The 23004-nt window shown below is 50.5% G+C and overlaps 2 protein-coding genes across 9 annotated transcripts; one reads left to right on the forward strand and one right to left on the reverse strand.

Annotated features, from left to right (window-relative positions):
* The first annotated feature begins 4572 nt into the window (after positions 1–4572).
* LOC110198396 (tubulin gamma-1 chain-like) lies at positions 4573–11044 on the forward strand. 4 transcript variants are annotated; one of them, XM_020972654.2, is made up of 11 exons: positions 4577–4961; positions 5341–5453; positions 5689–5856; positions 6233–6301; positions 6785–6864; positions 7208–7334; positions 7964–8050; positions 8715–8864; positions 9914–10066; positions 10219–10380; positions 10612–11044. In XM_020972654.2, exons 1-11 carry the CDS (start codon positions 4685–4687, stop codon positions 10807–10809), a joined length of 1584 nt encoding a protein of 527 aa, XP_020828313.1. In that variant the 5' UTR covers positions 4577–4684; the 3' UTR covers positions 10810–11044. The 4 variants fall into 4 exon arrangements, with proteins under 4 accessions (XP_020828315.1, XP_078012178.1, XP_020828313.1 ...); XM_020972655.2 differs by having other exon boundaries at positions 4578–4901; XM_020972656.2 differs by lacking the exon at positions 8715–8864 and having other exon boundaries at positions 4573–4961.
* Positions 11045–12631: 1587 nt separating this feature from the next.
* PLEKHH3 (pleckstrin homology, MyTH4 and FERM domain containing H3) lies at positions 12632–22967 on the reverse strand. 5 transcript variants are annotated; one of them, XM_020972755.2, is made up of 13 exons: positions 20269–22967; positions 18337–18392; positions 17797–17876; positions 17479–17670; positions 17165–17322; positions 16889–17009; positions 16083–16389; positions 15493–15700; positions 14805–14941; positions 14421–14544; positions 13708–14163; positions 13182–13373; positions 12632–13064 (listed from the first exon to the last, which is right to left on the reverse strand). In XM_020972755.2, the coding sequence occupies exons 1-13, from the start codon at positions 20413–20415 to the stop codon at positions 12921–12923; spliced, it is 2322 nt and encodes a 773-aa protein (XP_020828414.1). In that variant the 5' UTR covers positions 20416–22967; the 3' UTR covers positions 12632–12920. The 5 variants fall into 5 exon arrangements, with proteins under 5 accessions (XP_020828414.1, XP_020828413.1, XP_020828412.1 ...); XM_020972754.2 differs by having other exon boundaries at positions 14814–14941; positions 20254–22967; XM_020972753.2 differs by having other exon boundaries at positions 20254–22967.
* Positions 22968–23004: the final 37 nt, after the last annotated feature.

The following is a 23004-nucleotide window of genomic DNA, read 5'->3' on the forward strand; positions in this document are numbered from 1 at the left end:
ATTGGGGAATGGCTTGTGTTCTTATAAATCTCTCTTAATTCTCTATATATTCTAGAAATGAGGCCTTTATCAGAAAGACTGGTTGTAAAAATTCTTTCCCAATTTTCTACCTTCCTTCTAATCTTAGTTGCATTGGCTTTGTTTGTGCAAATGAACTCAGAATTTTCTGACTTGTAAGTCCAGCCCTAGATCTACTATGTCCCACCAGCTTGGCTTTGCCTTTTTAGGCTTGCTGAGCATAACCCTCCTTCACTCATCCTTTATTCTAGTCAAATTGTCCCCTCAACCTCAATATTTTTATATAGGCTGTGCCTCCTGACAAGAATGAACTTTTTTACTTCTGTTTTTTAGAATCCCTTGTTTCTTTCAAGGTTTAACTAACAAACCACTTGGTATGGTAAACCTTTACTGTTCCTAGTCGTTAGAATTCTCTCTTTGTATTCAAATTATCATTCACACACACCCACACACATATACACACACCTGTTTGTGTGTTTTATGTCCTTCCCTTTCCAAGTAGAATGTAAAATCCTTGAGGACAAGGACACTTTTTCATCTTCTTTGTATTCCCCGGTACCTTACAAATGGCAGGCAGCAGATGAAATGGATACGATGATAAACAGCATGATTTTACTTAAAATTTTTTTGCCTGTAAACTGTAACTAAAAATATTTCTAGTCTTCTTAGAGCAGGGAAAAGTTATGATCTTAAGGACAAGAAGATAAGGAGAAGATGTAAGGAGCAGTTACTTAAACTCTCAGTCTCACTATCTGTAATGAGGATAATATATACATTGCTTACCTCACAGGGCTGGCATAGGGAAAACCCCTTACAAACTGAAAAGTGCTATACAAATCTGAGTTGTTACTATTATGAGAAAAAGACAATAAAGTTCAAAGTGAACCAGAGGATTCTGGGAGAGAAAACATAGCATTTCATGTTGGAAGGGATTTCAGAGGCCATCTAGTCCAACCTGTACCTGAACAAGAATGCCTTCTGTAACACAAGTGACAAGCAGTCATCTAGCTTTTGCTGCCTCCTTCAGTCATTCTTTTGTGAATTTTTTTTTTAATTTTTGGTGAGGGAATTAGGGTTAAATGACTTGCCCAGAGTCACACAGCTAGTAAGTGTTAAGTGTTTGAGGTTGGATTTGCAGTCAGGTTCTCCTGACTCCAGGACCAGTGCTCTATCTACTATGCCACCTAGCTGCCCCTTTTGTGGATTATTTTAAAAGGAAAACAGTGAAACTTTATCTACTCACACCAAATTATATAATTAAATCACATATACATTATATATATATGTATATATATATATATATACACACACACACACACACACATAAATCAAAGAGAAATATATAAATTACATAATCTTCCTTTGGGTTGGTAATGTCTCAATTCATCTTTGTATTCCCAATGCCCAGCACCATGCCTTTCTTGCACATACCTGGGGCTTAATAAATGTTTGTATATAAGAATAAGAGCAATCTCGCAATAGATAAAGTGGTCAAATGATATGAACAGGCAGTTTTCAAAAAATGAAAGGCAAGCTATCAACAACCATATGAAAAAATGCTCCAAGTCACTAATAATATAAGATATGCAAATAAAACAATTCTGAGGCTGCACTTCACATCTATTAGATTGGTAAAGACGACAAAAAAGAAAAAGGCAGTTAGAAGGTCTTGGGAGAATAGGTACTCAAATGCTCTGTTGCTGGAGCTATAAATCAGTCCAGCCATTCTGGAAAGCAATTTGGAACAATACCCAAAAAGTTACTAAACTCTTCATACCCTTTGACCCAATGACTAGGCAAGAGATAAAAGAAAGAAGAAAAGGTCTCATATGTACAAAAATATCCATAGCAGTACTTTTTTGATGTAGAAAAGACCTAGAAACAGGGAAGGGGGCATCAATTGGGCAATGGTTAAACAAATTATGATATATGAATGTAACGGAATACTATGGTACAAGAAATTACTAAAGGGATGGGCTCAGACAAAGCTGGAAAGACTGTTAGGACCTGACATAGAGGAAGATGAGCAGAACCAGGAGAACAATTAGAAAGATATTCCTTAAGACCCTCCCCTAGGACTCTAAAGAGAAAAGTAGCAGTTGTTATATGACTACAACACTGTAAGGGAAAATACCTTTGAAAGACTTAAGAACTCTGATTAATGCAATGAACAACCACAACTCCAAAAGACCAAAATTTAATGTTTCTCTTCTTGTGACAAAGAAGTGCTGGATTAGAATGTGCAGAACAAGACATCCATTTTCAGACATCCTTATTTGCTACAAAGGAAGGCTTTTTTTGAGGTTGTGATTCCAATAGAAGAAAAAACAGATCATTTGAAACAGTGTAATAATACTTAGAAGAAAGTATATGAGGAAGTTCAGAAAGTAACCAAAACAAACAGGATAGTTTTGAAGCTACAATTTATTATATGCTTAAAAAATACAGACCCACAGTTTCATATATAAACCTTTTCTGTTCTTTGTATAGAGAAATGATCATTTTTATTGACATGTGTCAAGTTCATAATAAAAGAGAAAAAACTTTTAAGAGTTTGCTAAATTTAATTAACATACCACTTCAGAGCTCTCTTTACCCCATATCTTACCTCTGGGCATTTTTACTGTCTGTCTTCCTGCCTGGAATGCTCTCCATCCTCACCTCTGCCTCCTGGCTTCCTTCAAGTCCTAGCTGAAATCCTACCTTTTAAAGGAATTCTTTCCTGCTTCCCCTTAATCCTAGTCCCTTCCAATTTGTCATCTATGTGTGTGTACAGACATATATATGTATGTGTACATATGAACACACATATATACATGTACAGGAAGAGAGAAAGAGAGAGAGCTTATTTTTACATCATTGTTTACAGTCTCCCCATTGGAATATAGACTCCTGGAAAGCAGGGACTGACTTTTTTTCTTTGTATCCTCAGCCCTCAGCACAGCGCCGACACACTCTAGTACACTATGTGCTACTAAGCATGTAGCTGGTGCTTAATGTTTATTGACTGATTTAACCTCTCTTGGTCTCAATGCCATGTCTATAAAATGAAGGAGTTGGACTATGTGACCTTTAAGGACCCTTGTAACTCTAATCCTATAATGCTGTCTCTGCAGATCAGCTGAAAATTGAAACCAAGGCTGGTAATATAGAAACTGCAAAAAAGCATGAAAGAGGGTGGGATAAAATCCCAACCTTCCATTTGGTAGCTTCCTATTTTAACTATTCTCGATAATTAGGTCCTATGTTCAATTGCTCCTCTGCTGCTGAAGAACAGCAAATACCATAAGCACCCTCTAAATTCCTTGCTTTGGAACATGTCACTGCCCACTCTACTTGCATCTCTGAGGAAGAAGAAGAGAGGAAAACCTCCAAAGCGGTGTAGTTATCAATTTACGGAGGGGGCGATAAGGGGACGATGTAAGGGGCAGTTATTTAACCTCTCAGTCTCTCTACTGATAAAATGAGGATAATACATGCATTGCTTATTAGCATATAGACTAGCATATAGCACAGGACTAGCATATGGAAAGCTCTCTCTAAATTTAAAAGTGCTGTACAAAAATGTGCCAAGCCCAACACTAAATGCTGGGAACACAAATAGAAAGGAAAGAGGGGCCTTCTGTTCTCAAGTAGCTCACATTCTAGTGGGGGAGGGTCCTGGAAGGGGTGTATGTGACAATACATATTGCAGTTTCCAGCTCCAAGTAAGATGGGAAAGTCCTCTGGTTCTCAGGGCACAAGGGCAAGGCAGACAGATGCAGATGTTATGTACCTTCTACAGTGCCATTTCCATTGATAAAAATCTTATGTGTTTTTGAAGTTGATCCATCTGACAAATTCCAGGCTCCTGATTTCAAAGTCTGCCTCTATCATTATTTGATCTATAATTTAATGCAATTTCCATAGTGTCATTTTCATTGATAAAATGATTTGTTTCTGAAGCAAATGCACCTGACAAACTCCAGGTACTAACTTAAAATCCTGCTTTTATCACTATTTGATTTACAACTGTGTCATTTTCATTGACAAAACCATTCGTTTCTGAAGTTGATCCACCTGACAAACTCCACGGACCTGAGTTCCGATGCTAACTTTTTTGAAATCCTAACTTTTTTTTTGAAGTGCTTTAATTCTGCTGCAGAAATCCCCAACAACATTTCCTTTTGGAAATTACTGTTATAATGCTTGGCCCTTGATGGGGGAGGGTCACTTGTGCTGCCTGGGTCTCAGTTTCCCCATCTGTAAAACACAGGACTTGGTCTAGCTGGGCTCCGGGTTAGAGAACCCAGACGATGAGCCGAGGGATAGGGCAGAGCTCAAGGGGTGCGCACGCCCTGGGGCAGGCCAGGCTCGAGGTCTTCCACCCCCTCCCCCTCCCCAAGTACCGATGGCTCCACCTCCGTCCCTCCGTCTACACCTACCCGGTAGGAGCCGCGAACCCTAAGAGTCTGGCCTGAATGCTCTTCAGCCTCGGCCACCTGCAAGGCATTCCCACCATCGCTACTGCGCAGGCGCCGACCCTGAAGCCACACTCTCCTAAGTGCGCCTGCGTGGATTCTGGCTCTTCCAGGAGATAGTTACGGTGTGGTCCAAATATACCATAGACAGGAAAGGGAAAGAATGGGGGGAGAGGAAAGGGGGAAGAGAGAAAAGAGGCTGACACATGCGCAGTGAGTCTCCTTGCGTCTTCCCCTGGCCTCTCGAACTCATCCAGCTCGTCCGCTTCCAGTACGAGGCAGCTGGAGGGGCGGCTGGGTTCGGCGCATGCGCCCGGCGAGCAGCTGGCCTGCAGCCCCGCGGGCGGTGGCTCGGGCAGACCAGAAACGGAGGGATGCCGCGGGAGATCATCACCTTGCAGCTGGGCCAGTGCGGCAACCAGAGTGAGAGCCAGGCTCCTTGGTCATCTAGCCGATTTCCACCGCCAGCCCGCTTTGAAATCGGTCGGGTCCTCCCTAAGTCCCTGGGAGCCTCCTAGGCAGCATCCGTCAGTGGTCTCGATCCCATCTGCCCCACCCCCCCCACCCGAGAATCCCGAGTCCGAACGCCTGGGGGGAACCATTCCTCCTGCATCCGGGTGCCTTGTCCCCTTGCCCCCAGAGTGTAACTAATCCTATTAGGACCCAAATGCCCTGTTCCCCAGCCCTGGAGCTGTGACTGATCCCATCAGGACTAGCATCCCGCCTCAGCCCTGGTAGGAGTCTGGGGTGGGGAGAGGGAGGAGAAAGTGACTGGTCCCATCAGGACACAGGGTTCCTATATCATAGCCCAAAGGTGGGATTGGCCCATTTAGGGAATATTGGTGTTCTGTCATACCCACAGTTGGGTTCGAATTCTGGAAACAGCTCTGCGCTGAGCATGGCATCAGTCCGGAGGGCATCGTGGAGGAATTTGCTACTGAAGGCACTGACCGAAAGGATGTCTTTTTCTATCAGGTGCCCGGCCAAGTGCACTGGGACAGAGAACTGGGCATCTAGTGGGCATAGGGGCATAAGAGAGGAAAGGGGAAAGGACAGTGTCTGGCCAGAGGGAAGCAAAGTGCCTGCCTTTTAGGTGGACAAGAGGTCCAAAGTAGCTGGCATACAACAGAGCTGTAAGGGAATTGAAGGGATAGAGATTAGGCAGGTCCTGGATGATGGGGGTCTCTTTTGTCTTGTTTTTCTGTGACAGGCAGATGATGAGCATTACATCCCAAGGGCTGTGCTGCTGGACCTGGAGCCCCGAGTTATCCACTCCATTCTCAACTCTCCCTATGCCAAACTCTACAATCCTGAAAATATCTATCTGTCTGAACATGGTGGAGGAGCTGGTAACAACTGGGCCAGTGGCTTCTCACAGGTACCTGATGGAGGATCACATAGGGAAGTTATACATGGCCATGTTTTCATACCTCCTCTCTAAAGCTAGATGTCCCCTAGTAACACCTCTATTTAGGGGTGGGGGAACCCAACACATGGTTTCTCAGATGGACTTAAAAACCAAATGAGAGTTTGGCTGGACCTACAGAAAACATAGTACTATGGAAGCACTGTGTGAGGGACCGGGACTAAGGTGGAGTTTTCTGCAATAAACATCACCTGCTTGGGATCAACAGCTCAGGCTTTTGTTACAAGGAAATCAATTGTGTCTGAAGAAAGAGCTCTGTGTACTGTGAGGAGAAATTGAAGATGGATACTGTGAATGAAAGCCTTTGACCTTCCCCATGTCCCTACAGGGGGAGAAGATTCATGAAGACATCTTTGATATCATAGACCGGGAGGCAGATGGCAGTGACAGCCTAGAGGTAAGGACCCCAAAAGAACCTTGTAGAAGCATAACAACATGATATGCTTGGGAGGAAAGGGCAACACCCAATGGTATCATCTCTTGACTCGAAGGGTCTTTCTTGAGACCCCCAGAAACTTTTTTGATTCTCTAAACCTTTCCTACTTCACTGGGTAGGGTTAGAAACAGGGGGGCAGCTAGGTGGTGCAGTGGATAGAGCACCAGCCCTGGATTCAGGAAGACCTGAGTTCAAATCTGGCCTCAGACACATAACACTAGCTGTGTGATCCTGAGCAAGTCACTTAACCCCATTGCCTAGCCAAAAAAAAAGAAAGAAAGAAAGAAAAAGAAACAGGGCTATGTTCCTGAGGTGCTGATGCCTTCTAGAAACAGTATTGTGTTTGGGCATGAGGCCAAGAAGCTTTGGGAAGGACCATGATTTAGGGGTCCCCTTCATTTTTTACACAGAAGATGATCATCTCTCCCCTCCCTCTGCATCCAGGGTTTTGTGCTGTGTCACTCCATTGCTGGTGGAACTGGCTCTGGTTTGGGCTCTTACCTCCTAGAAAGGCTGAATGACAGGTGAGTATATGTAAGGATGCATCTTGTCCTTTTCTGGGTAGCTTGGTGGAGAGACAACCAAACCCCTTTTTCATTGAGTGACCATGGGGGCTGGCACATGCCAGCTTTATCTTGGAATAAAGGAATATCTCTCCCCTTTCCTGGTAGGGGAGTTGAGGTTAACAACAGAAGGTTGGGCTGTACCCCAGGAATTCCCTGAGAACAGACTCTCTAGGAGGGGTGGGTGATTTCTTCTCCGCTTTTCCAGGGTTTTGGAGCACTTATTTCTGCCCTCCCTTAACCCCTCTCCTCTTAATATGTAGATACATCTGTATTAAGTCTGTTCTGCACCACTACCTCCCAGATACCCCAAGAAGCTGGTGCAGACATACTCGGTATTTCCCAATCAGGATGAGATGAGTGATGTGGTCGTGCAGCCCTATAACTCACTGCTAACCCTCAAGAGACTGACACAGAATGCAGATTGTGTGGTGAGCCTGGGGGGAGAGAAGCCAGGGCCCTCCCATGCCTATACAAAATCAATTTATCCTATCTACTGAGTCAGCTGCCCACCCCTCAGTCACTGAATCAAAAAATATTTATTGAGCACTCACTGAATGCTTAGCATCTTGGACATTCTGGGAGCAGGATGGGGTAGAAGTATAAGATTCAAATCCCCACCCTCACTCCCCTTGCCCATAAAAAGCTTAAAATCTCATGTGGGAGGCATAATGCAACAGTAAAGGATATATACAAGTATATATCCAGTGGATAGAGCACTGGACCTGGAGTCAGGAACACTCAACTTCCTGAGTTCAAATCCAGCCTCAGACTTTTACGAGCTGTGTGACCCTGGGCAAGTCACTTAACTCTGTTTGCCTCAGTTTCCTCATCTGTAAAATGATCTGGAGAAGAAAATGGTAAAGCATTCCAGTACTTTTGCCAAGAAGAACCCAAATGGAGTCATGAAGAGTTGGATACTACTGAAGAAATGATAGTTTTCAGTGAGCCTTCTCCATTGCCACTGTGGAAGAGATCAACATGTTTTCTGGCAAGTTGGGGAGATTTAGCCCATTCTTCAAGCAAAGCTGACTTTCCTTTGATCTCCACCCCTCCTCAGGTGGTTCTGGACAACACAGCCCTGAATCGAATTGCTACAGACAGACTTCACATCCAGAACCCATCCTTCTCCCAGATCAACCAGCTGGTGAGCCCTCTCCTCCACCCACCTACATAAATCTGCTTGGTTTCAATTGTTCCAAGTTGTGGGATGATGCTAGGGTCCTTTATGGTTTGTGGCCAGTGCTGCAACTTTCCATTTCTCTGGAGGATCTGCTTCTGACTTTCCAGACATCAAAACCATGAACTGCTCCACCTCCCCTTCAGCTGACTTTGGTGTTGTCTTCCCCCTTTAGAATGTAAGCTCCCTGAAGGCAGGGACTATTTTAATTTTTGCTCCCTCCTTTCCCCCACCCCCTGCACTTAGTAGAGTGCCTGGTACCTAGTAAATGCTTAATCAATTCTTCCTTCCTTCCTTCCCTCTCTCCTTCCTTCCTTCCCTCCTTCCTTCCTTCCCTCCTTCCTTCCTTCCTTCCCTCCTTCCTTCCCTCCTTCCTTCCTTCCCTCTCTCCTTCCTTCCCTCCTTCCTTCCCTCCTTCCTTCTCTCCTTCCTTCCCTCTCTCCCTTCTTCCCTCCCTCCTTCCTTCCTTCCTTCCCTCCCTCCCTCCCTCTCTCCTTCTCTTCCTCTCTCCTTCCTTCCTTCCTTCCTTCCTTCCTTCCTTCCTTCCTTCCTTCCTTCCTTCCTTCCTTCCTTCCTTCCTTCCTTCCTTCCTTCCTTCCTTCCTTCCTTCCTTCCTTGTCTATGGCCACAGGTGTCCACCATCATGTCGGCCAGCACCACCACCCTCCGCTACCCTGGCTACATGAATAATGACCTCATCGGCCTCATCGCCTCCCTTATCCCCACACCCAGGCTCCACTTCCTCATGACTGGCTACACCCCACTCACCACTGACCAATCTGTAAGCAGTTGCCCTTGCTCTTGAGTCCCCTTCCCCTCTAGATCCCATCCTCCCCACCTAGGTCAGGATTATTGCCCAGTAGGCAGAGATTGAATGGGCCTGACCCCTGCTGTTCTCCCTGCTGTGTGCCCTGACCCCTGCCTCTGGGAGCAGACCCCAGAGACTAAGGGCTCAAAGCTTGGAATAAAGTGTGTGATTCTCTGTCTCTCTCTCTTCCCATCCCTTCCACCTTTTTCCTTCTTGGCAGGCAGAAGGGCTACACTGGAGTTTGTCTTTTCCCTTCTAGTTTTTGAGTCTCAGACCTTGGGCTGAGGAGAACTGAATCTTTTCCATATGCCTGACCCCCATTCCTGGCCTACAGCGCCAACCGTAGGTAGTCTAGCCCCAGTAGATGGCTGTCCCCTGGATATCCGAGGTACAGTAGAAAAAACACTTGGGTTCAAATCTTGCCTCTGTTACTTAGTATCTGTGTAATATTGGGCAAGTCTTTTAACCATAATGGGCCCCAGTTTTCTCAGCTGTAAAGTGAAGATTTCAACTCTAAATCTATTATCCTACAGTATTATTAGGAAGGAAATCGGCACTTATTAAGGATCTGTGCTAAATACTTTATAAATATCTCATTTGATTCTTACAACCCTGGGAGGTAGGTACTATTATTATCCCAATTTTACAGTTGAGAAAGAGAGGTTAAATGACTTGCCATGGGTCACTCAGCTAGTAAGTGACGGAAGCTTAATTTGAACCCAGGTCTTCCTGACACCAGGTCCAATGTTCTATCTGCTATGATACGTAGCTGCCTCTGATATTATTCACTAATACTGAGCCACTAGACAAATTGAAGACATTGGGTTCTGATTGAGTCCACATTCCCAATTCCGAGGTCTGGGTCTCCTACCACTAGATATGTATTCTGGGCTGGGCCTGGGGGGGAGAGGGTTGGGGCAGGTCACAGGAACTCTGTATGTAGCTTTGTACAGACTGTACTAGACTTTTCCTGGCCAGCCCCATGTTTTCCTAGGATGGTCCCTTATAGCCTCATCTTTCAGGTGGCCAGTGTGAGGAAGACAACAGTGCTAGATGTGATGCGTAGGCTGCTACAGCCCAAGAATGTGATGGTGTCCACTGGCAGGGATCGCCAGACCAACCACTGCTACATTGCCATCCTCAACATCATCCAGGGAGAGGTGGACCCCACCCAGGTGGGTAATTTCCCCCACCTAAACCCCCCCCCCCAACCTGATACTGCATAGAGTTAAGGAAGAGTCTCAGGACCTTTGGGATATTCAAGGGCTGAGACCAGCAGTTGAAAGTACCTCCCTCATACCTTGATTCTCCCCCATTTATGCCTTAGGTACACAAAAGCCTACAAAGGATCCGGGAACGAAAGTTAGCCAACTTTATCCCTTGGGGCCCAGCAAGCATCCAGGTGGCACTATCTCGGAAGTCACCTTATCTGCCATCTGCCCATCGAGTCAGTGGACTCATGATGGCCAACCACACCAGCATCAGCTCTGTGAGTCTAATCTAGCCCTCTCCCCCTGCCCATACCCGTGTTTCCTCCCATGAGTCTGTTTCAAGCTGCCCTTCTCCCCTCCCCTCCCTCACCCTGAATGTGTCAGGTACTGCTTCCTAAATTATGGGAGAAGGGAGAACAAAATAACTTCAGTTCCATCCTCACCAACCTCCCAGATCATGCTGTCCACTTATCTCTCTATGCCCCTTTCTCTACCACTTCCTATCCCAGCTGTTTGAGAGCACATGCCACCAGTATGATAAACTTCGGAAGCGAGAGGCCTTCCTGGAGCAGTTCCGAAAGGAGGACATCTTCAAGGAGAACTTCGATGAGCTGGACACATCGAGGGAGATTGTGCAGCAGCTCATTGACGAGTATCATGCTGCCACCAGGCCCGACTACATCTCCTGGGGTACCCAGGAGCAGTGACTTCCTGACTGTTCGAGGACAGAAGCCCCTACATTTCACAGATTTTAGCATTTGTGTCATTGTGATCTAGTCTCCCTTTGATGCTCTCAGAGATCTTGAGCTCCAGCATGGACACATCAGCTTTCTCCATTCACCACACCCTTCCCCCTTAAAGATGAACATGAGAAAAACCTAACAGTACAATTATGTAGTCTCTTTCTGTGTTGACCCTCTCCAATAAAACACTAAATGAGAACTATGAGGTGTCCATCCATGGGCTTTGCAGGAGGGGTCTTTGGGTCCTGTCTTATCTGTCATGGATAAGCATTGGGTTTGTATTCAGGTCACTATTTGAATCTAAACTCTGGGTGAGGTTGGGCAAGTTCCTCTCCTTTTCTAAGCCTCAGTTTCCCCTTATATATAACATAGAACTAGCCTTGACCAAGCCTAGAATTTTTTTTTAAGAGATTGAGGGCAGCTCCATTGACATCTAGTCCAGCCTTCAAACAAGAATCCCAACAAATACTCATCCAGCCTTTGGCTGAAGACTTCTAATGGGAGGAATGCCCTGCCTTTTGATATGACCCATTCCACTTTTGGATAGCTACAATTGTTAGGAAGTTTTATTTGATGTCAAACCTAATTTGCCTCTGCAGTTTCTATCCTCTACTCCTATTTGTACCTTCTGGGGTCAAACAGAACAAATTTAATCCTTCTTTTATAAGAAAGCCTTTCAAGTACCCAAAACTCTCCCTAACCTTGCAGTTTCTTCTCCAGGCTCCACATCCTCAGACTTCTTTTAATTGATCTTTATGTGTCAAGTTCTCAAGGTTCACTCTAACTAGAAATTCTATAAGCCATTGATTCTGTGGGGACAAGGATGTGGGCAACATGGGAGTAAGGGAGAATGGGTTAAGTAAAAGGCAGCCAGCTGAGCCCACCTCTATTTGATCTTCAAACTTGAGGCAAGCAAACAGACTAGGGTATCTCCCTCCTTTCTAAAGACTCCTGCCTTTGGCCTAGCAAGGAGTAAGGGAAGAAAGGGACAGGCGTATGCACAGTGCATAGAGTGCCAGGCCTGGAGTCAGGAAGACTGGCCAAATCTGGCCTCAGACATTTACTAGCTTTATGACCCCGGGCAAGTCATTTAAATCTGCCTCAATTTCTTCATTTGTCAAATGAGCTAGAAAAGGAAATGGCAAGCCACTCCAGTACCTTTGCCAAGAAAACCCCAAATGGCACCATGAAGACTTGAACACAACTGAACAACAAAGGGAGAAAGGCTGACCACATACTAAGCAGACTTCCTTTCATTGATGGGGCTACCCACTGTGTCCCCATCCATGGCTTTGACACTCCTTCCCAATCTAGAGTGCTTCCCTTCAGCATATGGTGTTAGTACTGCCCCAACCTTCTTTCTAATAAGGAGAGATCAGAGGTGCTAGAGATGGACCAGCAGGGATGCTAGTCATGATCACAGGGTGTGGGCAGAGACCGGACACCTGTACAGGAATTTGAAAGTGTCAATGCTAGTGACTCAGCCTCCCTCCAGCCTGAGGGACGCCAAAATGTCGCCCCCACACCACTAGGAGAAGGGAAGAGGAAGTAATTATCAGCTTCTGTTACTACCCTATTGCTCCACCCACTACCCTTGAGCAGCATCTTGAGTTGTCCCAGTTAAAGTCAGAAGGTCAAGATGGGTGGTGTCCCAGTGGTGTCCAGGCTCCTGGCAAAAGCCCAGAACATGGGGGTGGGAGGTGGGGCCTGATCCCAAGGGAGTAACTGTGGGCCACAGCTTATGCTAAGGTAGTCATGGGCTGCTGACATCACTCTCATAGGAAGATTTTGTGTAAATAAAGATTTTTTTCTTTTCTTCTACAAATAAATTAAGAAACATACTAGAAAATTGTCCGTGCCTGTCAAAATCCTGGCCCCTGGGTGCAGGGGAAGGAGATGACAAGTGGGGGCCCTGTCCCTGCAGGGCTACTGTGTGTGGTAGGGTGAGTCAGTGGTTCTCAAAATTCCAGAGCAGTCCAAAACCTAGGTACTTGTGATAGATGTTCAAGTGTGGGCAAGCCACGATTCCACCACTGCACCGAGTCTCGCAGCTGCTGACGACCAAAACAGCCAGATTATACTTGGTGGTCATCAAGGCCTGGATTCTGGCTGACAGGGGAAGGTATGGTTGGCAGCTCTATTGGGGTGACAACGTTGCAGGATCTGTCAGGAGTGGAGCTAGCCAGGTAGGCATTCACTAGGTGCACGATCTCTTCCACCTTGAGAAAATCAGAAAGTGAAGGCCATTAAACATCTAGGTAGGTCATCACTCTCATCTTTCTGTACTCCTATCTTGGCTACCTTTACACCCCTTTTATCCTTCCACTTCAGTTTACCTGGGGGCTCTGTAGGAGCAGCTGGCTGTCCCCAACCTTTAGTGTCAGAGTGTGTGGCCCAGTTAGCTGGCAGGCAGCCACATGACCATAGCTGACACTGTGGATGGGCTCAGTCTCTCCTGGTCGAGATAGGGACATGGTCTTGGCCCCCACACCAAGGCAGAGCTGCTGTGGGACACCACCCCCTGTCTCCTGGTGGACAAAAGAAAGGAGTAAAGTCGAGGAGGGAACTCTTCAGTCGGGGAAGGAGCAGGAAAATGGCTGTGTTTAGAAGGTGACAGATCTGAGGAGGAAGTAATCCCCATCCAAATTGAGAAGGCTCCTATAGGAGGGTGGGTACCCAAGGACAGTAGTATTCTGGGGACAGAGGACTTTTTCTTCGTCCTCCAGCCTTTTATGAAGGAAAGGGCATCCCTAGAAAGCAGATACTGGGCACCCGTGGACTCCGTTGGGAAAGCGGGAATCGTGAAAAAAGTAGAAGAGATCTGGGTGAACTTCAGGTGTTTTCTCCGCCCTCTCTTCTCACCGTGCTCAGTTCCAGGACGTCATACCGGGCAGCACCGAAACCTGGACACTGTGCAGCTAAAGCCAAGTAGGTCGCCATCGCCTCGGCCTGGCCCATTCCTCGAAGCTGCTTCCACCCTCCCAGGACAGCCGCAGCAGCCCCAGCGCCTCCCCCATCGCGGGCCCCGGGACCCCCACTCCGGACCGCGCCCCCACGCCTGGCCCTCTCTGCCCTCCTCTTGGCTAAGCCTGGACTCCAGAGCGCCCCGGCCAGCAGGGCGGCGGTAGGAGGAGCTCTAGGGGCTGGGCAGGGTGGGGTCTCTCGGGTGAGGGCTGAAGCGGGCAGCAGGCGGTCTAGACGAGGAAGAGGAGCCAGAGGTGAGAAGTCACGGTGTAGACTTTGTAGGCGCAGGGCGGCCAAGGCCCTCAGCGTGTCCTCGGGCGGGGGCGGCCGGCCCCGCAACAGCAGAGCGTGGGCCTGTAGAGGTGACACCCGTGAGGGGATGGTGAAGACAGTTTGGGGATGGGGGAATAACGGGGCATCTAGGAGGCAGAGGGAGCCCAAGAAGCAAAGCATAGCAGGAGTGACCCTTGGGCATAATGGACAGCCAGCTAAAGGGCAACTTAGGAAAGGATTTATTGGTGTGTTTGTAGTGGTGGGTGTGTGTGTGTGTGTGTGTGTCCGCGCCCGCGCGCGCGCTCACGCGAACGATGCCAATATTCAGGGATCCACACCTGCTCAAATAGGAAAGGTAGTTCATGCCCGTCTGGAGGCAGCCCCTCAGGATGCAGAGGTCCGTGTAGACGCAAACACAGCCTCCAGCCCGAATCTGAAGATTCTGCCTCCTCTGCAGTCAAACTGCGAAGCAGAGAAACAGATAACCGAGGGCTTAGGAGGAGGAGTCCCGACGACCCCAGCCTCTAGAAGGAACAAAGCCAGGAGTAGGGCTAGGGGAGGAGCCTGAAATGGAAGGGGGTGGGGTCAATGTGAAATTGAAGGAGTGGTTTCGAGAAGGGTGTGGTCCACCGGAAGGCGGGGGTGGGGAAGAGAAGGTTGTGATTGGGCGGAGGGGAGAGGACTGGAAAAGGCAAAAGCTAGAATAAGCACTGGACATTTACTTCTCAAACCTGGTGAGCACGTCAGCCACGAGGGCCCCTCCTGCCAGGGCCCGCTCCTGGGAACCCATCTGCTCGTAGAGCGCGAACGCGTTTCGGCTCCGAGCCAAGCCCAGCCTCCCCACGAGCTCCCGAGTCACCTGGTGGGGGGTAAGGCAGGCGAAGAGGGGTGGGCGAATGTCTTACCCTTAATAAACTGAGACCCCAGGAAAGTTAAGTGACTAGACTTGGGTCACACAAATTACTTAAGAGGCAGAGACATAACTTCTCTTTCACTTCACCTAACTGCCATAATCTCAGAGATCAGAAGTCCTAGGGTCACCTTACTGTCAAGGGGAAATAGTGATGTGAAAAGCCATAGGTTCATAGATTTATACCTGGAAAGGACCTCAAAAGTAATTTAGTACAAATTCCCTCCATTTTTTCAGACAGAGACAAAGAGACAGATAGAGAGACACATACACAGAAACTGAGAAGAGAGAGTCCTGCCCTACAGTGGTAGAAACAAAATCTTAAAAATCTATTCAGCTGACCTGGTGGGGGGGGGCAGGTTTAGAACTCTTAGTCTAGATGACCTCTAACGTTCCTTCCAATCTGGCACTTTATGACTGTATAACTTAAACTAGCTGCTTCCCGTTGGGCTAAGGGGTTTACAGTGTCCATAATCTTGGAACGCTGTCCCAACACTCACCTCCGAAGCAGTAGTGTGTGAGTCAATGGCAACGCTGCAGGCTCCTGCTCCTGGACAGTGCACAGTACATAGAAGCTCCTGACGCTGGCTGAGAGCTGAGATCTCCGCCAAAGACGGCACCAGCTCCCTGCCCCGAGTGCGCCCCAGAGCCTTCCTGATGAAACGTGTATACTCAGCCAGCTCGGTGTCAGGGAATGCTTTCTCTGTCCTGGGAAGGATATTCAGGCTCAGAGCACTAGCAGGTATCCCTTCCTTGTCTATAGGAACCCTCCTCCATTCTGTGCCCTCCAGCCTGCAACCCTCATCGTCTTCTCTCATCCTGGACATTCCTGTTTTCTCTAAACTTCCTGTCCCCTTTCTCTCCGTCTGCTTTCCCCAACTTTCCTTTCCTGACACCCTCCTCCACATCTCTCACACCTTAATATGGCACCATTGGGGGGGAGGGGAGCTAGATTCTTGTTCTAAGATTGGCTGAGTGTCCCGACCTTAACGGTCCTCTTCCATTCACCCCTCATTGTACCTCCATGGTACCCATCATTTTCTGGCTTCCCTGCCCTGCCCTGTCCTCAATCACCTTCTTCTGCCCTCACCTCTCCAGGTGCCCCAGCAGATGCCTCCGAACGACCCCTCCAGGCCGGAAGGTGCAGCTCATGCAGCAGAGTAGCTGCCAGTATCGCAGGGCAGCCGGGCTGTTAGGGGCGGGGGACTCTGGGGGCCCTGCAGGGCCCGAAGTCTGCTTGGCCAGCTGCAGGAAGAGTTCGTCCCGGAGCGCCGGCAGGTCTCGGCAGGTCTGGAGCACGCCCTGCATTAGCGGCCCCGGGCGCCGCGCCCCCTCTAGGGCCTGCAGGGCCAAGAACAGCCTTACCGCCTCCTCTCGAAGTGGCGCGTAGCCCGGACCTGGTGGGGAAGTGATGAGGGTTGGGGGTGGGGAGATTGAAGGTGGTTCACACTGGGCTTGGGGACTTATAGGAGGAGAGACAAGGGGTCCGAAGGAATGCAGGGTGAAGTCCGGAACAAACTATACAGGATTGGGGAAGTGGGGTGATACCCTAAGAGAAATCAATCATTCCCAGTGGACTATAACAATAATAAAAATGCAATATTTGCAAAGCATTTTCCTGTGAGTTAGGCATAGAAAGTACTATCATCCTCATTTTACAGATGAGGAAACTGGAGCTGAGAGTTTAAGTGGCTTGCCCATGGTCAACACAGGTAAGAAGTGTTATGTAGTCAGAATTTGGATTTCAAGGCCAGAGTTTTCCTTATGCTTTGCAACTTCTCTTTTCCAGGGATGTTCATTTATTTCCATTTTCAGTGCCCCAAATGTGGAGTGCCAACTTTTTTTGGGGGGTCATATTTCCCTGTCTCCCACACCTTGAAGCCCTAAACTGCTCACCTGGAGGGCCAACCCCATAGGGCAGAGGCAGGAGTGGGGCATAAAGGGCGCTGCTTGTGTGCCTCAGGATCGGATTCCTCCGATAAATCAGGGCCACAGCCTCAGAGTCTCCTCCACTCTCCTGGGGGATTGGAGAAAGAAATGGATCACTGGATGGGTGCCGGATGGGGGGGGGGAGTCATTCTGACTCTTCCCTAATCTCTCTTTGTGGCCACGATGACCCGCTATCACTCTGGTATGACAACATACCAGACTCTTAGCCAGATTCTCCCATACCTGAATATCCCGAAGTAGGAGCTGGGTAGGGGTCTCCAGGGGCGCCTTCCCAGCAATCACACTCCGAAGTGCTGCACCCCAGCGGGCAGCCTCGGCTAGCCGAGAAGAGCAGAGTCGGACACTATGTTTGCGGCCTGACACTGTTACTGACCACAGGCCTGAGAAAGAAGGGCAAAGAAAGATCACTCACTCATCCTTCATCGAGGAGTCCTGGGGAGCTATGACGGAAGTGTCCATGGCTATAGAGGGAAGGATCCCTAGGGAAAGCAAAAAGTTGTTTGGTAAGCAGAAAGTATCTGTCCTAAGGGTCTCACCAGTTTCCTTGGGCTTTCGCTCAGGGCCTGACACAGAACATAGACTGGTCAATACCAGGCTCCCCAGCCTCCGGGCCCCCCTTCCGCTCCCACTGAACTGGTCCAAGGAGTCACGAGTGAGCACGAACCAGGCCCTGCGGGGGGGCAGCCAGGGCCGGGCACTGCCTCCCCGAGGCTCCCGCTGCAGCCAACCTGGTGGGAAGGGAAGGAAGGAAAGAAGAGAAATCAGAAGGATAGGAATTCACTGATGAGTGTGTTGAGAGTTCAGAGTTGGGAGTGTTGAAGTGGTGGTTCCGACTGATGGAGGGGATCCCCCACCTTTGACAATGACGTCAGGTTCCTCTTCAGGGAGACCTCGCTCCGGTATAAGGCTTTTCGTTTCCTCAGAGCCCTGCAGCCTAGGGAAAGTGAAGGGAGCAACTAGTAGGTCTGAGGAACTCCTATCTCCCAGAAAGAGGTCGCACCTAATCCAATCAGAACCCTTCCAGACTCAGTGTTCCCTTGGCAAGAAAAAAATCTGGAATTCCCGTAGTGCGGGTTGGAGGGGGGGAGGGGCGGAGACAACAATGTCTCAATCTGAGTCCCTTCCCTCCCTGCCTGTGGGAACCGCTAGGCAGTACTGACCTCGCTCCAAAAATAGCTCAGACCACCAGCCCCCCTTTCTATATCCCCCGCCAGACCGCCTCCCTTACTACCACCCCCTCCCGGACCCCAGCCAAACCACAGCGTCCGGCTTGGAGCTGTTTCCTTATTGCCTAACCCGGTGGGAGGGTGAGGACTAAGAGGAATGGGAGGTGTTGGGGATCAGAGATCTTGGAAAGATAAAATGGGAGGACAGTGAGAAAGGAATACGCTTACCTGTCCGAGCCCGGCCCGCTTCTTCCGGGCTGTGTTAGCGTCACCTCCAGTGGGCCCTGCAGCGATGGGAAAGAGATGCCGAGGGATCAGAGGCCTGGCTACACCGCATCCCTAGACTTTGCCTCAGAGGCTCCACAAGTTAAGGGATTAATCAACGAGAAGTACGCGGGTATCGCTTCTCCCCGGGTAGTCTAGAAATGGAGCTCCTCTGCTTCCCCCCTCCCTTCAGTCAGAATGTGCTACAGTCGTGGGGTCTGGAGTGGGACGATAAAAAGAAAGTTTAGCCCACTCTACTCTTTACCCTTCTAAGATATATTCAGTTATCCCATTACCAATCTTCCCTTCCCTCCCTCTGAGCAGGTCGTTGCAAGCCGCTGGTCGACCTCAGGGAAAGGAAGAAGACATACAAGGGGAAAGGGGATTCCTTTAAATGAGGCTTCTAGTGTTCCTTAATTTCCCACCCACGGCCCAGGACTGGGAAGGGTTCCTCTACTGGGGGCACCTCGGAGGACCGCGCGCATTTGGGTGGGACACTAGTAGTCCCCTTTCCCTTCCGATGAGCCTGGGCTTCTAGCTCACCGGCCCTGGACACTTTTCCCGGTTGTCCACCAGTTTCCAGGCGCTTCTGTCAAGACAGGGGCTCAAGAAAGAGTCCATAAACCCGCCCGGGAACCTCGCCAAGCGGGAACCGCGCCACGGTACCAGTGCGCTCCGGGCCGGGCAGCAGCGAAAGAAAAGAGGGAGGGGGAAAGAGGGACAGAGAGGGGTGGGAGGGGGACCTGGGACACCTGTCCCCAGAGCTCTAGGGGGTGGAGGGTGGTGAGGCGAAGAGCGACGACCCTATCCGGGCTTGGGGACTTCCAGTTCCTCTCTGAGATTGCTTAGGTCCTTTCTCCTTCTAGGAGGACCCTGTCCTTCTAAGGTTCTGGGTGGAATCTCAGCCGCGATTTTTGGGGGGCAAAGCACAACCTTGCCCTCAGTTGGCAACCCCCCCCTCCCTCCCTCCCTCTCTTCTCTCTCCCCTCTCCACCCCCTGTCACTCCCCGCCCCTCTATATTTATCCTCCCTCCGCCTCCGCCAGGTGCTGGCGCCGGCCCCGCGGTGCAACCCGCCCCACCCGGGCACTCAGCCACCAGGCCTGCCGGGGACCCCAGGGCGGGTGGGAAGGAAACACTGAGGAGAATGGGAAAGACTGCTCGGACCCCCATTGTACAAGGAAGACTCTTGGTTTATGTCAGTGGTATGAGAGTGAAGGTTCAGAGCCTACCCACTCCTTGCCTCAGTTTCCCCACGTGGGGGAGTCAAGTGAGTCTTCCCTCATTCCCTGGAGGTTTTCCACTGGCTCACCGGGGGTGGGGGGTGGGGAAGGAAAGCTCTGTACTGGGTGGATGAAGAGTGTTCAAGGGTACACGACAGTAGGGACCCTAACCCACAACACAAAACTCAATATCAGGTTCCCTCCTACCCCGCCTAGCTCCCCCAAAGGAATTGATGTCTCTGGCCCCAGCCCTGGCAGTCAGGGAGCGGAGCGGACTCAGGAGTCCGAGTCGCCTAGCCGGACTCTCCACATTCCTCTGTGCTGGCGGAGGCGGAAGGAGACGGGACGGGACGCGGGCCAGGAGAAGAAGGGAGAGGCCGGGCCAGGCAGGGCCACGCGTGACGCCTCCCCTGCCTCTGGGCCCCAGCAGGTGGACAGCGCCCCAGAGTGCCGCGTGGGGCCATCAGAAAGGTCCTGCCTGGGGTTGCCCCTCTGCCCCCTGAGAGGGAAGACAGAAATCCTAGGGCTGGGAGAGAAGATTCCCTTCCCCCGCCCACTTTGGCCTCTCAAAGGGACGGGGACAGCACAAGGGTCTGGAGGAGTAGGGAAAGACGCCCGGCTGGAGAGAAAGAATAGAACTGCAAGCCTCCCGAACTTACCCTCCCGCAGCTCACCGAACCCGGGGTCCGAAGCTCAAAGGTCTCCTCGTCTTCGTCCTCGTCCGCGTCGCCGCCAAGCTCTCCGTCCCCGTAGTCCCTCCGCAGTAGAGTGAAGCCCCGACGGCAGCAAAGGAGCCACCAGAGCCCCCCCGGGAGAGGCATCCGGACAGCAGGGGGCTTGGGGGCGCAGGCGGCTGCGTCGAGCCGCAGGAGGGGAGGATGGTTGGGGGTGGGGAGTCGCGGAAACAGTCAGGTCGCGGGACTTGGGCCAAGAAAGAAGGAGGCAGCGTGCGGGGCCAGGAGAAGCTGAGGTATAGGGCAGGGTCTGAAGCTGGGGTGCAGTAGGACTCTATGCAGAGCCTGAGGGAGATTCAGTGTCTGGGGCCTGTGGGGGGGGGGACACACTCCAGGCCGGGGGGGAGGAGGTAGCAATGTCCGGGGCTGGGAAGTAGTGTCCGTTGTAGTGTCCGGCCCAGTGAGGGGCAGTGTCCGGTGCGGTGTCCAAAGTGGGCAGTTATCCAAGCTCCAGGGAGGGTCGTGTCCGGTGCAGCGTCCGGTGTCCGGGGCCCGGGCCGCGCGCGCTGCGCTCCCTGCAGCCCCGGGACTGGCGCGCGGGGGGCGCGAGCTCAGCGCCTGGGCTCCGCCCCCCCGCGCGATTCTTTTTGCCGCCCCCCCTTCTCTTCTTTTTTTCTCTCCTCCCCTCTCCCTGAACAAGGCAGGGTCTGGCTGTCGTCACAGACTCTTTCGACCAATTCCAGTGCCTGGCGCCGGGAGCTTCAGCCAATTGGGTGATGGAGGTAGCGGCGGGTTGCATCATGTGCCCCCTGGCTTAGTGACAGCCAGGAGGGGCGGGCTAAGGCGAGGGAGAGAAGGAGCGAAGAGATGTTAACCACGCCCCGGTCTCTGAGGTCCTGAGAGGGGTGTTAGACGCCAAGACAGCCCCGCCTCCACGCTCTGCTTTTAACCCTTTAAATGCCTTCCCAAAGAACTTGAACTTGATGAGGGGGGGCGCGAAAGGTGATGGACTCAGGGTGTAGATTGAGATATGTATTTTTTGGACATGGTCAGTGAGGAATTAATTTATGCATATTCTTCATTATGCGTATTTGTTACAAGGGTTTTTTTTCCTTTTTCGGTGGGGGAGGGGAGGTGGGAGGGAGTTTTTTTCATGGAAATTTTAAATAAAAAAATAAAATGACAGACTGAAAAAAAAAATCCTGGAAGAGGGCTCTTCTTGAAGCAGATTCTCTAGTGGCAGGGGGACAAGGCGCTTGGGGGAGAAAAGATAGGTAGCCTAGAGGGAGTTCAGGGTACTTTTTTCTGGCCCAATGAGATCTGTGCCTTGGTCCCAGGGGCAGGTGTGGGAAAGCTTTCTCGGGACTCGGGCCGGCCTAAGTGGGAAGGATGTTTTCCTCGATCTTCTGTAGAAGGAAGAAAACTTGTTACTCTCTGCCCATGCCAACCTCCTTTCGGGGGCGGGGGCGGGGGGGGAACTGAGGCAAGCACTTAGTCCACGGAGGGCAAGAATAGGAATCAGAATTTTCGAGCTCAAAACTTCCCCCAAAACTCGAGCTGGGAAGTTGCATCCTGGATGGGGGGAGCCCGGTAGCTCTAGGCTAGGTGTAAGAATTACTTCCCCACCCCCTCCCCTATCTCTACTCTCATCCCTGACACCTATTCAGCCTCCTCCTCCAGCTTCATGTGGTCCAGGGTAGGAAGGAGTTAACCAAGTCGCTCGGTTGGGAGAAGGGGAAGGCGAGGATTTTGAGGGAGGGGCCCAGACAGAGTCCAGGCGTGCACAGGCGGAGGGTCGGGAGCGCGCGCTGCTGACTCAGCAGCGCTTCCTGCAGTCTCTGGGTGAAGGGTTCGGGACTCGAGTCCCCAGCGGCTGGAGTGTTATGCCCTCTCTGGGAATCAGCACCGCCTCCCCCCCCCATCTCTCTCCCTCTCCCTCGCGGCCCCTGGAGGAGACTGAGGCCGAACTTGGGAGTGGTTTCCCAGATCCAGGCTCCGCTAGGGTCGCAGGGGGGTCCCAAGAGGATAGACCCGCCGGAGTAAAGAAGGCATACTGGGGAGGGGCTGTGCCGGGGCTCCGCCCAGACCCACCCCGCCCCTCCTCCGTCCACTGTTGAGAGCAGGCTCGGCCCTAGGCTGTGAAAAAATACCCTTGGGGTCGGTCACGTGTGCCTTGGAGGTTTGCCTCTGGTTAAAAAGAGCAGGATTTAAAGGGACTTTCCCCAGAGGTCAGCGACTGACCTCCACCAAAGAGTTCCCTCCTTAGCTTGGACAGACGGAAGGTAGTCTCCTGGGATGGACACACTCCTCACCCTTCCCCTCTTCTTTCCAAACCTTCTACCCTTGACAGTCAGGAAGTTCTTCCTCTCTCCTGCAGGCTCATCCCGTTTCCTCCGACTCTGTGTGCAGAAAAGATGGAGAAAGGGCCCCGGGAACTCCGCCCCCCCCAATTAAGACTTAGGAGGCAGGTCACTTCCCTGTCTGTAACTCAATTTGCTTCTCTGTGAAATAGAGTGGAAGACCCTTTCCAGCTCGGATAGTCTATGAGGCAATCTATTCTAGAGACTTGAAAGCCCCTAACTGCAAACTGCTTGCTTTAAACTTGTTTTCTTTACTATTTTGTTTTCTGTACGAAGCAATCTGCCCTCTCTCCCTCGATCGTTGCAGTTTCCACCCCACATCAACTGTTTCTCAGGGCTTGAAGGGAGAGGGGCAGGGCAGTAACCTGCCAGCCAG

The sequence above is a fragment of the Phascolarctos cinereus genome, unplaced genomic scaffold (assembly GCF_003287225.1).
Source record: "Phascolarctos cinereus isolate Bilbo 61053 unplaced genomic scaffold, phaCin_HiC Scaffold_5;HRSCAF=322, whole genome shotgun sequence".
Taxonomy (NCBI): domain Eukaryota; kingdom Metazoa; phylum Chordata; class Mammalia; order Diprotodontia; family Phascolarctidae; genus Phascolarctos; species Phascolarctos cinereus.